Source organism: Taudactylus pleione, unplaced genomic scaffold (assembly GCF_031769625.1).
Source record: "Taudactylus pleione unplaced genomic scaffold, aTauple2 ptg000201l, whole genome shotgun sequence".
Classification (NCBI taxonomy): Eukaryota; Metazoa; Chordata; class Amphibia; order Anura; family Myobatrachidae; genus Taudactylus; species Taudactylus pleione.
The window spans coordinates 40,701,234-40,716,133 of NW_028284603.1; the positions used below are offsets into that span (position 1 = coordinate 40,701,234).

A 14,900-nucleotide genomic window follows, 5' to 3' on the forward strand; every position below is an offset into this window, starting at 1 on the left:
AGAGCGAGGTGTGGGTGTGAGTGCAGAGTGACGTGTGGGTGTGAGTGCAGAGTGACGTGTGGGTGTGAGTGCAGAGTGACTGTGTGGGGGTGAGAGCAGAGTGAGGATGAGGGGGTGAGAGAGCGAGGTGTGGGTGAGAGAGCAGAGTGACGGTGTGGAGGTGAGAGCGAGGAGTGGGGGTGAGAGCGAGGAGTGGGGGTGAGATCAGTGAGTGCAGAGTGGGGGTGAGTGCAGAGTGACTGTGTGGGGGTGAGATCAGAGTGAGGATGTGGGGGTGAGGTTGTGAGAGCAGGGCAAGAGCGCAGGGTGAGGGAGTAACTGTGCAGGGTGAGGGAGTGACTATGCATGTAGAGGGAGTGAGCGCAGGGTGAGGGAGTGAGAGCGCAGGGTGAGGGAGTGAGTGCAGGGTGAGGGAGTGAGAACGCAGGGTGAGGGAGTGAGAGCGCAGGGTGAGGAAGTGAGAGCGCAGGGTGAGGGAGTGAGAGCGCAGGGTGAGGGAGTGAGAGCGCAGGGTGAGGGAGTGAGAGCGCAGGGTGAGGGAGTGACTGTGCAGGGTGAGGGAGTTAGAGCGCAGGGTGAGGGAGTAACTGTACAAGGTGAGGGAGTAACTGTACAAGGTGAGGGAGTGACTATGCATGGAGAAGGAGTGAGAGCGCAGGGTGAGGGAGTGAGAGCGCTGGGTGAGGGAGTGAGAGCGCAGGGTGAGGGAGTGAGAGCGCAGGGTGAGGGAGTGAGAGCGCAGGGTGAGGGAGTGACTGTGCAGGGTGAGGGAGTGACTGTGCAGGGTGAGGGAGTTAGAGCGCAGGGTGAGGGAGTGACTGTGCAGGGTGAGGGAGCGAGAGCGCAGGGTGAGGGAGTGACTGTGCAGGGTGAGGTAGTCAGAGCGCAGGGTGAGGGAGTGACCGTGCAGGGTGAGGGCCATTGTTCTTTTAATCTCAAACGAATAAAACTAAAAATGAAAAAACGTTAATTTTTTTTTTTGCTGTTAATTTGAAACCACTTTAAATTAAACAAAAAAGTAAAAAAAAAAATAAGATATAAAAAGCAATTATTTTTTTTTTGTTCATTAAAAAAAATAAAATAGAATACTTTAATTACAGTTTGGGTACCTAAACTAACGAAAAAGTTGATTTGGGAGTAATATGAGGCCCTTTTTGTTAACACCCAAAAATGATGTGTAATTATTGGGCCAATTTAGCTAATTGAAAACTTCTAAATGCCAAATTAGTCATTAGAGGGGCTGTCTAAGAGGTTCTGCAATTCGTCCCAACATTTTTACATTAATTTTAAGATTTTCCCTACCATTTCACACCTTCAGTGAGGTGCACACAAAAAAATTTGAGTTTACTCTGAAAACGTTTGGAATTGGATTGCAACTCGCTGTGCAAGTTTGCAGTGAAAATGGCTTGCACAAGCCAAATCACACCTAATTAGACTAACCCCTTTGAGTTATTAATTTGTTCAACTCGAGGTAGGTGTGCTGTTTTACTAGAATGGGGCCATGGGGTCTCCTCCATGCCTGGACCACATTAACAAAACACCTGTCAATTGCCCCAACCTTTAACCTGAATTTTATGTTATATCACATTCCTACTGTGTCACTTGTCACTGACAATTTGCTTGTACATGATATAACGTTGCATGTGTAATGTTCAGGGGCAAATATACCAGAGATAATGGAGGTGAATGCCTCCAGGCACGAGCTTGGAAGGGCCTGGGTACTGGAAGGGCGTGAGGCACCAGATAAAAAAATTAGTGGCTCCGCAGCACTGCTCGTGGGGTGGACGACATTTGCCACAAGTATAACTGACTCTGGGCATTAGGCCCAGGTCACTATATGTGCCCACAGATAGGCAGATTCCATTTATGAACCTTGTATTATGTATAAAGTATCTTTGGGCAGTAGGCCCAATCCACTTCGACGGCCTTGAATAGTCAGGTGCTAGACCTGACCATTTAGACCAGGTCACTGGTGTGACCAACAGTAGGCAAGTGCTAGGCCTTAGCCCTGGTATAAGTGGTCAAATGAGCCCACAGAAGCTTTTGAGGGGGGGGGGGGGTGTAGGCTTCAAAATGTTGCAAAAGGGCCCTTAAAGTTCTAGTTACACCCCTGGACTAGAGCAGCTCAATCCAGATCCCCCACTGCCTGACTCTGCTGCTCACCCAGGACAAGGTGCTGCTGTCGAGGTCCAGCATATAGTGCAGTGCATACTTGCCTACTCTCTCGGGAATGTCTGTGTTCGGAATCGTCATTGTGTTCATCTCTGAACCAGGCCCAAGCTCATACAAAACTCATACAATTCCCTGCATTGCCCAGTGTGTTTAAACTCAGTCAGACTTGATTCTTAGTAAATTTACTACCAAATATCCATCCCTAAGAGAGAATCTACTGAAGAAACCACATAATGTGGACGATTACACAGTTTCATAACTATTGGCCGAATTCAACTAACTGCGAAAATTACCGTTCAAGGAAAAGTGCTAGTAGCCTTGGACTTTTACGACCGGAGCTATTCAATTATAAGCCATTTTCTTTGCATGGTAAATCTGCAGTTAACACACGTTAACCCATAGATTCTGGGATAAGTGTCCGGAGCTATGGGTTAACATGTTAGTGGCACCCACGGTAAGGAGACCTACCGCGGATTTCTGTTCAAGACTCCCTCAGGCTGTGGTTGCAAACGCCAGGCAATAAGACCTTCCATCCGGGAGATTTCAGACGGGAGGTCTGAGTGTCAAGTAAATGGGGCATGATGATATAATTTGCATCATCATAGCGCCCCCCTTCGTATTGTGATGCCATAAATCACAGTGAATCGTGTCAAGAGTGGTAAGGAGGGGTGTGCAACCAGTGCAGAGGGGGTGGAATTGTTGGTGTCCTAGTGGCACTCTTCTCCAGCTTGTGGGGTGCCTGCAACAACACCCTAGAGAGGAGTTCGGCTGCACGTACTTGCTGCTCCGAACCTGGCCCCCTCTTCATGACATAATATGTTCTGGGAGTGGTGGGAGATGGCACAGGGCGTGGAAGTCCCTGCTATTACCTGAACATGTCATCAAGCTCTTGCACACTACATTTGGGAAGAGGGTAGGATTAGGGAGATGGTTCACTGATCTCCCAGGAGTTAGGGTGAACTCTGTGAAATTTGTGTGTCTCCCGGTCATTCCAGAAGAATAGGCAAATAGCATTATTGCTTTACTCTCTCTTTCCAGCCCATCCCATTATCACACCTACCAGCACCTTTCCACCACAACCTGCCATATCTCTACCCCCCATTCTGCCTCTTACCTCTATGCTTTTTATACCCTTAGGCCTCTCCACCTACTTCTGCACTTGCCTCATTCTTCTACAACCTCTGTGCACCTTGTCCTGCCCTCTTACTTTACCATAGACTTCAATTCTCCATTATTCTCAACCTACCATCCCCCACTCACTTTTACACTTCTAACTGCTGCCACCTCTCCTTTTCCTCCACTGCTCACCATTACTACTTAGGTACATGGCTGTCAAGACATATGGGGAGATATGCACTAAGCCTTGGAGAGTGATAAAGTGGAGAGGAGATAAAGTACCAACCAATCAGCTACTGTCATTTTTCAAACACAGCCTGTAACATGGCAGTTTGGAACTGATTGATTGGTAGTTCATCACTCTCCACTTTATCCAAGGCTTAGTGCATCTCCATGGTGAGCCTTGGTGAAACTGAGGCGGTGTGTCGAAATCTTAGAGGTGTGTCCACGTCCCCTCCTCAAAAAAAAATCAATGAAAAATAGTATACAAGCTCAAGCCTGGATAATTAATACTTACTCCATACTTGCCTACTTTTGAAAAAGCATTTCAGGGAGATTGTGAAAGCAACACCTATGAGCTTGGCGGTAAAGTGGACGTGTACTGCTGCATCTGAGAGGTGTGTCATAAAATTGACTTACAACCAAATGTAAACATGTCCAAAAGCAGTTAGTAATATCTATTTTTTGATGAAAACACACTGATACGATACAGAAAATGCATGTAGCCATAGGGATCATTGTGCCTTATAACCAATGCAGGGAAATGATACTAATGATCCCATTTGAATGTAAATATCTGATTATTTTTATATATAACCTTCATAATTAGGGGTAAAGTAGAATCAGGGAGATTGCTAGGCTATTGAGGGAGACAGGGAGATTGCTACTGTTTCACGGAGTCTCCCTGACAATCAGGGAGAGTTGGTAAGTATGACTTACTCCCCACTGACCTCTATGTCCCTGCTCGAGTAACCCCTCCAGCCATGGCCAAAGCACAATTTTTTTCCCAGTAACTTACATACAGTATATTCCATTACCTTTCAACATTTAAGGAAAGATTCAAGAAGCCATGAGTGTTATGTCATTATGCGATATATAGTAGCAAACCATTGCGCACTGGCGCCATGTTCACAGAGATCTGCGCAGTAGCAGTAGACTACGGCACAGTGCTAGAGGGGGCCCGCACATGTTCCCCCTCTTCTCTTAGGGCCTGATGCACTACGGAACGCAACTGTGAATGTAATAGCGATTACGCACGCAGTTTAACTGCAATAGTATGCTAATCCAATCCCGCCACTGCACTACATAAGGACGCCCACTTTACCTTACACAAATCCGTAATGTTTAGCAAGACTGCGAAAACTATGGTACAATCGAGTACCATCGCAGCCTCACGCATACACTTGCAGAAGCTCTGACCTTACTTAGAAATTGCTAACTTCCACGCACTCTGAGGCCTCAGGCTCCGTAGGGCATCACAGTGGATAATTTATGCACGCCCCTGCAATGGCGTTGAGACACACTGGCACAACTGCATTTGGCCGACCACCCCCCTCATTACCACCCACAAACGGCACTTCCTGTCAATCACTCTGCGATGGGTCTGCGTAGTCACTATGATCGCAGTGGCCGGCTCGTGTACGCGCACTGCGACCAATACGCATTACACAACAATCGGCCGATTGCGTGCATATTAGCAACTGCGTTCCTTACTGAATCAGGCCCTAAATCCGCCTCTGGACCTTGAAACATCTTTCAGCTGACAAAGGGCCTGATTCAGAGCCGGTCGCTATTTGCGCTCGCTTGTCCAGAAAATAGGGGTGGCTATTCAAATGAACCGTTCGCTGTTTGCGGTCTGTTCACGCCTCTAGGTCTGAACGAGCGAACAAAACTTGCGGTCGTTTTTTGGGAAACTACGCCCCCTGGCCGCTCGCATCCTACGTCATGTCCGCTATTTATTAGATTAATCGAGTACATCGAACAGGGTATGAGCTGCTACCACAATTTTGCGAGCAGTTCTGGCTCTAAAATAACCCAGTGACGTGATCAATGACGCTGCTGTTTTAAATATGCACACCCATAAAACGCCCGTTTTGACCTTTAAGCACGCCTGCGATCGGATCTCCACTCCCCATTTTCAAGCACCTTCCCCTGTTACCACCCACATACGCCTCATCCTGTCACTCAAATTAGCAGGCATTCGCTATTTTGCGAGCACATGAATTTCGGCCGCACTGACTGGTTCGCGCATGCGTATAACGATCCGTACGCATGCGCAGTTGGGCAAACATCGCTCGGAGCGAACGAGCTGCCACTTACGAGTGGCTCTGAATCAGGCCCAAAGTTAGCTTGTATTGTATGGTATTTTTTATTACTTCTGAACAGGTTATTTATAGTGAAGGCATGCGTTAACTTTTTGTTTGTCACAATCCAGCCAGGTCTCTGCAGAAAAGTTATCACCTGTGATGTCCAGGTTTTCTATGTATATTCCATTCTGACTGTCCCAACACCCCGAAGTCATTCAGATATGGCCACAACTTTCTTCATTCAGCTATTAATGTTACTAGAATGTTTGTGGAGAGTCTTAGTGATGTTCCCAGGCAGGAAGTGAACTACAAGGAGAGATTTAGAAGTGGAGATGTAGCCCATATCAATCAATCAGATTCAACTTAACATTCAACTAGCACCTTCTAGAAGATAGGTGCGTACACACAACGATTTTTTTGAACAAATTAACTACAACTACGTAGTTATCGTTAAATAGTTTGTAAAATCGTTCATCTTTTTAAGCTGAACGATGATCGTTTATGCGCGTTCACGTTTGTAGTTCATCGTCCATTCTGACTGTCCAACAAACGATTTTCATTCAGAAAATCGTTCCTGTTGTGCAGAATGAACGATAAACGATGAACGATTTCCATTCACTGTATGCATGATTAAAAAATTGTTCATCGTTCTTGAAAATCGTTCATTATTTTAGTAACCGATTTTTAGTGAACGATTTTCATTGGATACTGGTGATAATCTATCCTGTAACTATATTTTAGAATCTCTAAAACGTACTAACCTTTGATGGAATGTGTCCATATGTCGGCATCTTGAAAAATTCTGACCACTACTGGTGTTAGATCCTGACAATAGTCATTTTGGGGTTGTTTCATTATTTATATTGAAGACTCAAAAAGACGACCTGGAGGTAGCTGAAAATTCTGCCTGGTGTATTGTCTTCTTGGCTTCTAACTTTTTGAAACTCTAAAATATTGACGTGAGGTGGGAGGAAGGTGGTAAAAACTCTAGAATGGAGCTAACCCATTGGAAGGGCTATGGATCTACATCGGAAGCCGATGACTGGCAGCTTCAATGGCTACAGGCCGCCACTATTATTTGGCTATCTTGTGATGACCATCCTCAGAAAGGCGGGCATAGGGTATTGAAGAAAATACAGTACAACACGCTTATTGCTCTGCAGTAAAATGGTCAAGGGCCCAAAGTGGCCATTCCTTAAACCTTGGAGAGAGATAACTGGATGGAGATAAAGAACCAACCAATCAGCTCCTGACATTTTTTAAACACAGCCTGTAAAGTGACAGTTAAGAACTGATTGGTTGATACTTTATCTCCATCCATTTTATCTCTCACCAAGCCTAGTACATAGACCCCAGAGAGTTGTAAAACAAAGTTTACAAAGAAAAAAAAAAAATCTTTGCTCATCCACTTAGACCGAATCTGTCAGCTGTGGGTGACTGTGAGGGAAGCAGCGTGGTCTCCTCTGTGTGACTGTGGTGGGAACACGGGAGAAGCCTGGCGGTCACTGGTGGTGGTTGTGGTGGAGGGACAGATGCTCGGAGCGCACGCCCCCTGCCGGCCTTCCACACTCAGCGCTCCCCCTCCCGGCGCCGATCTGACGTCAGTTCCGTGTTTACAGCGCCCGCCCGGGTAGGAAGCAACCAGGCAGGATAGAGAGCAGGGAGCCGGGAGAAGGGACACGGAAGCCGGAGCCTGGGGCAGGGCACAGGCTGGAGGACAGCTCTCACCCATCGCAAGGTGCACGCACAGAGGCGGGCGGCGATCTGACCTGTGCTCCCCTGTACACACACGCGGCGACTCCGGTGCGTGCGGCTGTTGCGATAGGTCCCAAGGAGTGAAGAGGGAGCCAGGGAGCAGTACACCGCAGGCACCCCGCTCATACTCCCCGCGGGGCGGGATGTTTTCCAGGAGAAGTCATGGAGATCTCAAGAAATCTACACAGAAAGTTCTGGACCCAAGGAAGGACGTACCCACCCGGCTGAGACACCTGCGGGCTGTGCTAGGTGAGTGGGGGGTCATCACCCTGATCCTTGTCATACCTCCACTGTATTGTAACTACATGAGTGAGCATGCTGCAGTGTATGTTGTTATATATTATTGTGTGTTAATTCTGTGTTTTAAAGGTCTGAGCTGGTCATGCCCACCTGCAGCCATACCCATCTGCGGTCATGCCCACCTGCAGCCATACCCATCTGCGGTCATGCCAACCTGCAGCCATACCCATCTGCGGTCATACCCACCTGCAGCCATACCCATCTGGTCATACCCACCTGCCAGCTGCAGCCATACCCATCTGCGGTCATACCCACCTGCCAGCTGCAGCCATACCCATCTGTGGTCATACCCACCTGCTGTCTGCAGCCTTAAGCTGTGTATACATACGTGTACTCAGCACGACATCGCTGGCCATGTGACCCGGCATGCGGCAAGTGCATACACACTTGCCGATGTTGGGTCCGACGGGGGAAGGGACTTGTCATACTGCATTCTGCAGCATGGCATCGTTAGCAGCATCCCCCGTCAGCCCTGCAGTAGGACCGACAAGCGATGTCGCTAGCGACCCGCGGGAGCGCACTTATCATGGGGTACACACTAGACGATGTACCTGATATGTCGCTCCAATCCTGTACAGGATCGGACTACATATCGTCAAGTGTGTACCCGGCATTACCCATCTGTGGTTATACCCACCTGCCATGTGCAGCCATACCCTTCTGCTGTCATAACCATCTGCGATCATACCCACCTGTTATCTGGAGCCATACCCATTTGTAACCATACTCTCCTGCAATATACAACTATACCTATCGGACAGGGCTGACCATGTGATACCCAGAGCTTTACATATTCCAGCAATCAGAAATGGGGGGTATATGTATCAAGCCTTGAAGAGAGATAAAGTACCAACCAATCAGCTTCTATCATTTTTCAAACACAGCCTGTAATCAGACAGTTATGAACTGTCTGGTACTTTATCTCTCTCCAAGGCTTGCTATATCCAGCCCTGGGTCTCACTCCAGAATCCCAGATAATAATCTTCACCTTCTGTAAATTTTCTTAGTGTTTTTTTTTTTTTTTTTTTTGTAGCTGTCCAAGGTATGTTTCATACTCATTTATGTCTTAAATGTCGCTGTGGTGCTTCTGTGTGTCTGGAGGAATTTAAATTTTTTTAAAGGTAAACTAGCGACCTGCCCCGGCTTCACACGGGAGCAGTTTAAAGTCACCAAATCCCCCGGTATCTCATAACCTACACCTTGTCACCAAAGTCCCCTGCATCTCTCCGTGGGAGGTACCTTGTGTACGCCGAGGGTGGGTGGGTGAGCGGGAACATCATCCTGGAGATGGAGCACTTCATGGTGGAGGAGTGGTGGCCGGTGTCCGCTTGCAGGTTCGGCATAGGGATGGACATCAAAATCCAATGGTTACTAACAGTCAATGCTTTTGTTCCGATGGTCGTGGTCCGATGCTTGCCACCATTGAATGGAAAGCATTCAATGGTGTTCCGCTGGTTGTATTTTTTTAAATTCCTGATAAGTTATGCCTCCTCTGGCTCCTTCCTGGCTGTTTCTGCATCAGGGCATCTTCATTGGTTCGTTGGAGGCTGTCTTTCTCTCTCTCTCTCTCTCTGCCACAGCCGTGACCCTGTTCAGTCCCTGACTCCTCCCCTTTCTAGGCTGCTGCTAATTAACTGGGCACATTGCTATCTTTGATTGGCTCTATGAGACAGTTAGAGACAATCAGAGCGCAGCCCTCTGCCCTCCAGCAGCAGTAGTCACTCACACACACACAGCACAATAATTTTATTTTCTGTGACTTGCTTCATTCAGTCTCAGGGGTCTATTTACTAAGCAGTGTTAAGAGACAGAGTGAAAAGTGATAAGGTGCCAGCCAATCAGCTCCCAACTGTCATCTCACAGGCTGTGTTTGAAAAATGACAGTTGGGAGCTGATTGGCTGGCACCTTATCACTTTTCACTCTGACTCCTAACACTACTTAGTAAATAGACCCCTCAGTTTCAGATGTTCTCTTGCTGTTTCATCACCCTGGCCAGCTCCTATACAGCAGCTTGGTGCAAGATTTTTTTCTGTGACTTCACTAAAATCGTCACTGCTTGGCTCCCTTTTGCCAAAGATGAATGGTTCATACACCTAAACCTTTCTGGACCAATGCTGTATAGAATAGTGAAAACGCCATCAAGATCCATCCAGTGGTTCAACAGATTAGCCTGAACGAACAGACAGATTGACCTAACCTTAAGGGCGTAATGCAATTGGGTATGGCTATATGCGGCACTTCTGGTGCTGCCATATGCGTGGATTTTTGTTTGCAGCCACATTAGGGCTATGTACAAAATCCATGTGTTGGAGCAAGATTGGGCCAGTGAATGGGGCGAGTGCTGTTGCAACGGCAACTCTCCCTACTTGCTCCTAATTGACTTGACCCCTTATTGTACTACCTTGCAGGCAAGTAAAATGAAACTGACAAATGGATGTAATTTACTAACAATATATATTCACTGTAAACATTTCACATGTGTTAAGTTTCTTTGTTTTTATAGTTATAAATCGGTACCTGAAAAGCTTGTCCAAATGTATCTTTGCAAAAATGGGTTGTTTTCTATCGGTGCTCATATCAATACATTTGATTAAATGTTCAAAGTGTTGAGCAGGACTCTGTTCATGGAAAATGTGAATTAACGGATGAGAAATGCAGAGTTCTGTGTTGGTAAATGCCAACTCCCAACAGTGGGTTGTCAATACATATGTGGATGATGCCACAGAAATCATTGATACGTGTTTTCCATGCATTTTGACATACATTGTTTGTATACAGGACACATACAAACCTCATATGTGTGAAAATGCAGTAATCTGTACATTTTTGTTGTATATTAATGTCATTATTACAGTAGAATAGCAGAGTCTACACACAGTAGGCTGTTCTCATATTGATTTTGCATAATCTTATCCAAAGCAAGATAGATGAACGCTGCTTTCATTTGCATCTCTTATAATTATTTTATTGCATAGGTGAGGGGTTGGAGAGGTGTAGACGCTAACAAAGTACAATAATGGCGTTCTGATGTCATTTCTGGGGAAAAGTCACACGTGCGTGTTTGGAGGGACATGACTTGTGGGTACACAACACCTGGTGTAAGTTGTGAGCTGATGCTGATAACGGTCGTAGGCCACATCTGATTCGTCGAATGTGTCAATCACGCCCATTAATACAAATGAAGTTAAACTGTTAAAACTGATTTAAAAGCAAGACTACAGTGTACTGAATACTCATTTTCCAAAAGTAGAGTATATTTACTACTCAGTTTAAGAAGGGGAAGGCTGCCCACATGTATGTTGTTCTTGTGTTTGATAAAAATTTATAACTTTATGTTTGCGTCTTGTTCAATTAGCATCTCACATGTTCCAGTTGAAATGGGTACTTATTATCTGCACTCTCCTGCCATTTCCTGTAATGTGTGTGCTTTGTGTTTGCGATTGGCATCTTTTATACTTAAAGCCATTCCACACCTTCTATTGTACTCCTGGTACATCTGCTCCTTTCTCTTGCAGGAGAAGGGAGGTGCGCTACCAATACAGAGTTGGTCGCATTTTACGTCTGTCCCCAACTCTGAATAGGTAGCAAAATTCTACTTTATTTCTTCTGGACACCTTTTAGGACTGCGTCCAATCCTGAATGAGGTCCTTGGCATACAGATGTATCCCCACTCGTCTTTGCTGCAGCCGCGCCACACAGCCCCTCTCGGCACGCCTAGTCCCGTGGGACTCTACTAGTTCCGAAAGTCTCTTTTGCTGAAAATGCGTCTAAGTCGCGATGCGATGTGACTAGGACGCACCAGGAGTCTGTGCTGATTAATATGCGACACCTGTATATCTGTGTGCGACTTAGTCCCTCAATCAGCATGCGAAGTGCTACCTTTAATCAGCACAGTCTCCTGGTGCATTAGTCGCATTGCATTTTTGGAAAAAAAAGACGCCCGGTGCTAGCAGAGTTGCAGGGGACCTGAAGGCTCACTCACGCCAGGCATATCGCACTGCATGGCATATTGAGGCTAGATGTATGAGGACACATCTCTCGGGTAATGATATCATTGTCAATGTGGAAGCACGGTTGCAATGCAACTGTAAACAGAGTGTTCCCTACAAATGCAATTAATGCATAAAGTGTCCTTTAGCTTTGTCCTTTATTTGCTCTCTGAAAGCGCCTTTCATTGGATCCGTCATTTTGTGGCCGGTATGTTAGGAGGTAGGAGAAGTGCAGTGGTTCATGTAAATAAAAATTCCCCAGCTGTATTAGCTCTGTATGAAGGCTAGTATAGTGAATTGGGGTGCAAAGGCATATGTACATACGCTTCTGATGCTGCTGTTTATTACAGAGAAAGTTTATGGATGTAATGTGTATACAGAAACGGAAACTGTTTGCATTTAGTAAATTAATTACCAAAGTAAACATGGTATGTGTTCTATTTTAACACTGTTACAGGTTGGGTATTTTGTGTAAAGCTGGCGACGTGACGGGGGATCCTACGTCCGACATGCAGAAAATGCCGGCTCCCCCACCCGCATAGCGCTGCATGGGTTCGCACATCGCATCCCCAGATTGACTGAACCTGCAGTAAGATTTGGGGGTGCTATGTACGACCCCACGGGTGCGCGCACTATCCGATATCGTGCCCATACACTGCACGATATAGGAGGCAAATCGTACCAATCCGTCAGATGGCCTGCTTTATCGCACCGTGTATGGGCACCTTAAGATGTTATTTAAACCAGTCTGTTGATATTAATTGGAAGAAACCCTTATTGTAATTACTAATAGTGTTTAGTATATTTAATGTGTGTAGTTGTTTTATCTGACACTTGTCAGTTTGAGAAACTCCATTGTTAGCTTTTTCAAGTTGTACGTAAAGAAAGTTGCAGAACGTGCTGGTTGCCATGTGTGAATCGGTTGCTAACATGCAATGAACTTTCAGTGCACTTCTGTTGGTAACACATTAACCATGATCCGCGCTAGTAAGAAAACCGTAAGTGGTCATATTGACAGTAGCTAATCTATTAAAGTAAATGACTCAAGTGGATTAGTTTAGTTGTGTTAATGTTTGTCTATAGATTGTAAGACAGCATGTACTGTCTTCAACATTGTGTATCTTATAAATGGAAGATATGAATCTTGTGTCAGCCACTTAGGAACCAATGTAATGATTGGGACGGTTGTTAATGTTTGGTTACGTTTCCTTTTTTTATTTTTTGCATAATTTTGGCTTCTTTTGAAAGAACAGCAGGTTACTCAAGGTTAATCAATAGTCTTAAAACCTTTCCCTCACATGCCTGAAGAAGAACACATCAGTTCCCCAGTGCTCTCTTTAATGCATTGGTCCATTGTCTGAGTATACCATTTACTGCTCCTATAAATAAGTAATGAGAATAGGTCTGTACAGATAGAAGCTCCTCCCCTCTACTGCTTGAACTGTGCTGGTACTCTCAGGGGCACTGCCAGCAGGAGCAAAGCTGCCACCAACTTAAGACAGTGGAAATCTTTAAAATGATCCTAATACAAGCATATCATGCTTTATGCTACACTTAAACTGCTGAGCTAGAACTTTAGAGAATGTGCAGATGTGTTCTCACTCGTCTTTGCTGCAGTCGCGCCAAACAGCTCCTCTCGGCACGCCTGCTCCCGTGAGGCACTGCTAGTGCCAGATGTCTTTTTTGTGTCTCTTTTGCGAAAATGCGTTAAAGAAGCATTGCGACACTTGTATGTCTGCGTGCAACTGAGTGTCTCAATCAGTATGTGAAGTGCTACGATGCAGTGGCCACAGCTTTTTTCCACGCCAGGTTCCGTTTACAGTCTCCGTCACACACCGATATACAAGTATCACATATCAAATAGCAATCTGCGCCCATACACTACAAATAATTTTCAGCAAACAGATCTGACAATCTTGAAAGGCCCATCATATTACTAGTAACGGTCTGCAAATCTGCTGATCATGTCCATACACTAGCAATCTACAGCCCCAATTGATCTGTGAAATTCATCATGTTGGACAATCTGATTTAACAATTCCAATCACTTTTTGGTTGCAATCTGTGAAGCCGATACATTGCAAATTTCTTCTTCGGGGTCCATAGGGTCCACAGGAATTACCTTGGGGGGTATGTGGTTGGAGTGATCCAGGCACCAAACAGTTACAAGCTTTAGCTCCCAGGATGCACTGGGTCCTCCATATATACCCTGCCACTGGCTAAAGGCATTCCGTTTTTTGTTTGGTGCGCAGGAGTGCACCTGGGGAGACTGTTGTCCCTATGCTGGTTTCACGTAAACCCTGTGCAGTAGGCCTCTCAGTTTTTCATACAGGATGGTATACACTACAACAGTCCACCTTGCCAGCACCTGTTCAGGGGTCACCTTGAATGCTCCCCTGGTTTCAGGTTGTGACAGTTAGTGGATCGCTTATCAGCCCCCACACTGCCTCCCACTTGGGTTTCCCCACAGTGATTACATCCTGCTATGTTTCCTCCTCTCATACATCCCTCCTGGAAGGAGGGTTATGTCCACTCAGTTCAGAATCTGGCTTTTAGCATTTACCTATCTGCATATGTTACAGGCAAATAAGGCATCAGCCATTTAAGCATATAAATGGATTGCACCATCCTCTCAGTCCACCCTGCTTTCAGAGTCTGATATAAGTATAATCTGAGGAGGCTGAGTATACACAAGTTTCTCCCTCTGGGCCTATTTCCGAGAGGAGGAGCGTCATTCCTCAGTGGCTGTTCCTCTCTAGCAGGGGCGGTTGATTCAATCCTCATTATAGAAGATGAAGTACCGGCTGCTAAAAACCTAATAAATCTGGTGCTCAGGCACCAGGAGGTGAGTTAGGATGGATTACCTCAATCTGTACAGCTCACTGAGTTTATGGGGGAAGCATGGAACATTCCAGATAAACTGTTCCAGATTCCAAGGAGACTAGTGTCTGTTTACCCTCTCCCACAGGGAGAGTGCATTAGGTGGTAAATCTTGCTTCCTACTGGAGATTTTTAGGTGCCACCTTCCTAAAGGGTTACTTCCCAGAAAGTTGTTTACACTACTCCCCCATCAGATTCCCTTGCTCTCTGGTAGACCAATCAGGCTTCTAAATTCACGGGTGATAATCCTGGTTCCTTTGGTTAACAAGGACGGATATTACTCAGATTAGTGTTTGATTCAGAAGCTAGAGGAGTCTCATCGCTCTATTCTGAATTGGAAATCTCTCAACAGGTTTGTCCAGGTGTCCAAGTTCCGTATGT

At 45.9% G+C, this 14,900-nt stretch overlaps 1 protein-coding gene across 5 annotated transcripts in view; it reads left to right on the forward strand.

Moving 5' to 3' along the window:
- The first annotated feature begins 7,093 nt into the window (after positions 1-7,093).
- Positions 7,094-14,900, forward strand: part of RALGAPA2 (Ral GTPase activating protein catalytic subunit alpha 2) — a 398,803-nt gene continuing 390,996 nt past the window's right edge. For 2 of the 5 annotated variants that reach the window (XM_088477335.1, XM_088477337.1), the window contains exon 1: positions 7,095-7,598. In XM_088477335.1, coding sequence (XP_088333461.1) covers positions 7,493-7,598 — 106 coding nt within the window. In that variant the 5' untranslated portion in view covers positions 7,095-7,492. Of the gene's footprint in view, positions 7,599-14,900 lie in introns of all 5 variants that reach the window. The other 3 variants (XM_088477338.1, XM_088477336.1, XM_088477339.1) reach the window with 3 other exon arrangements.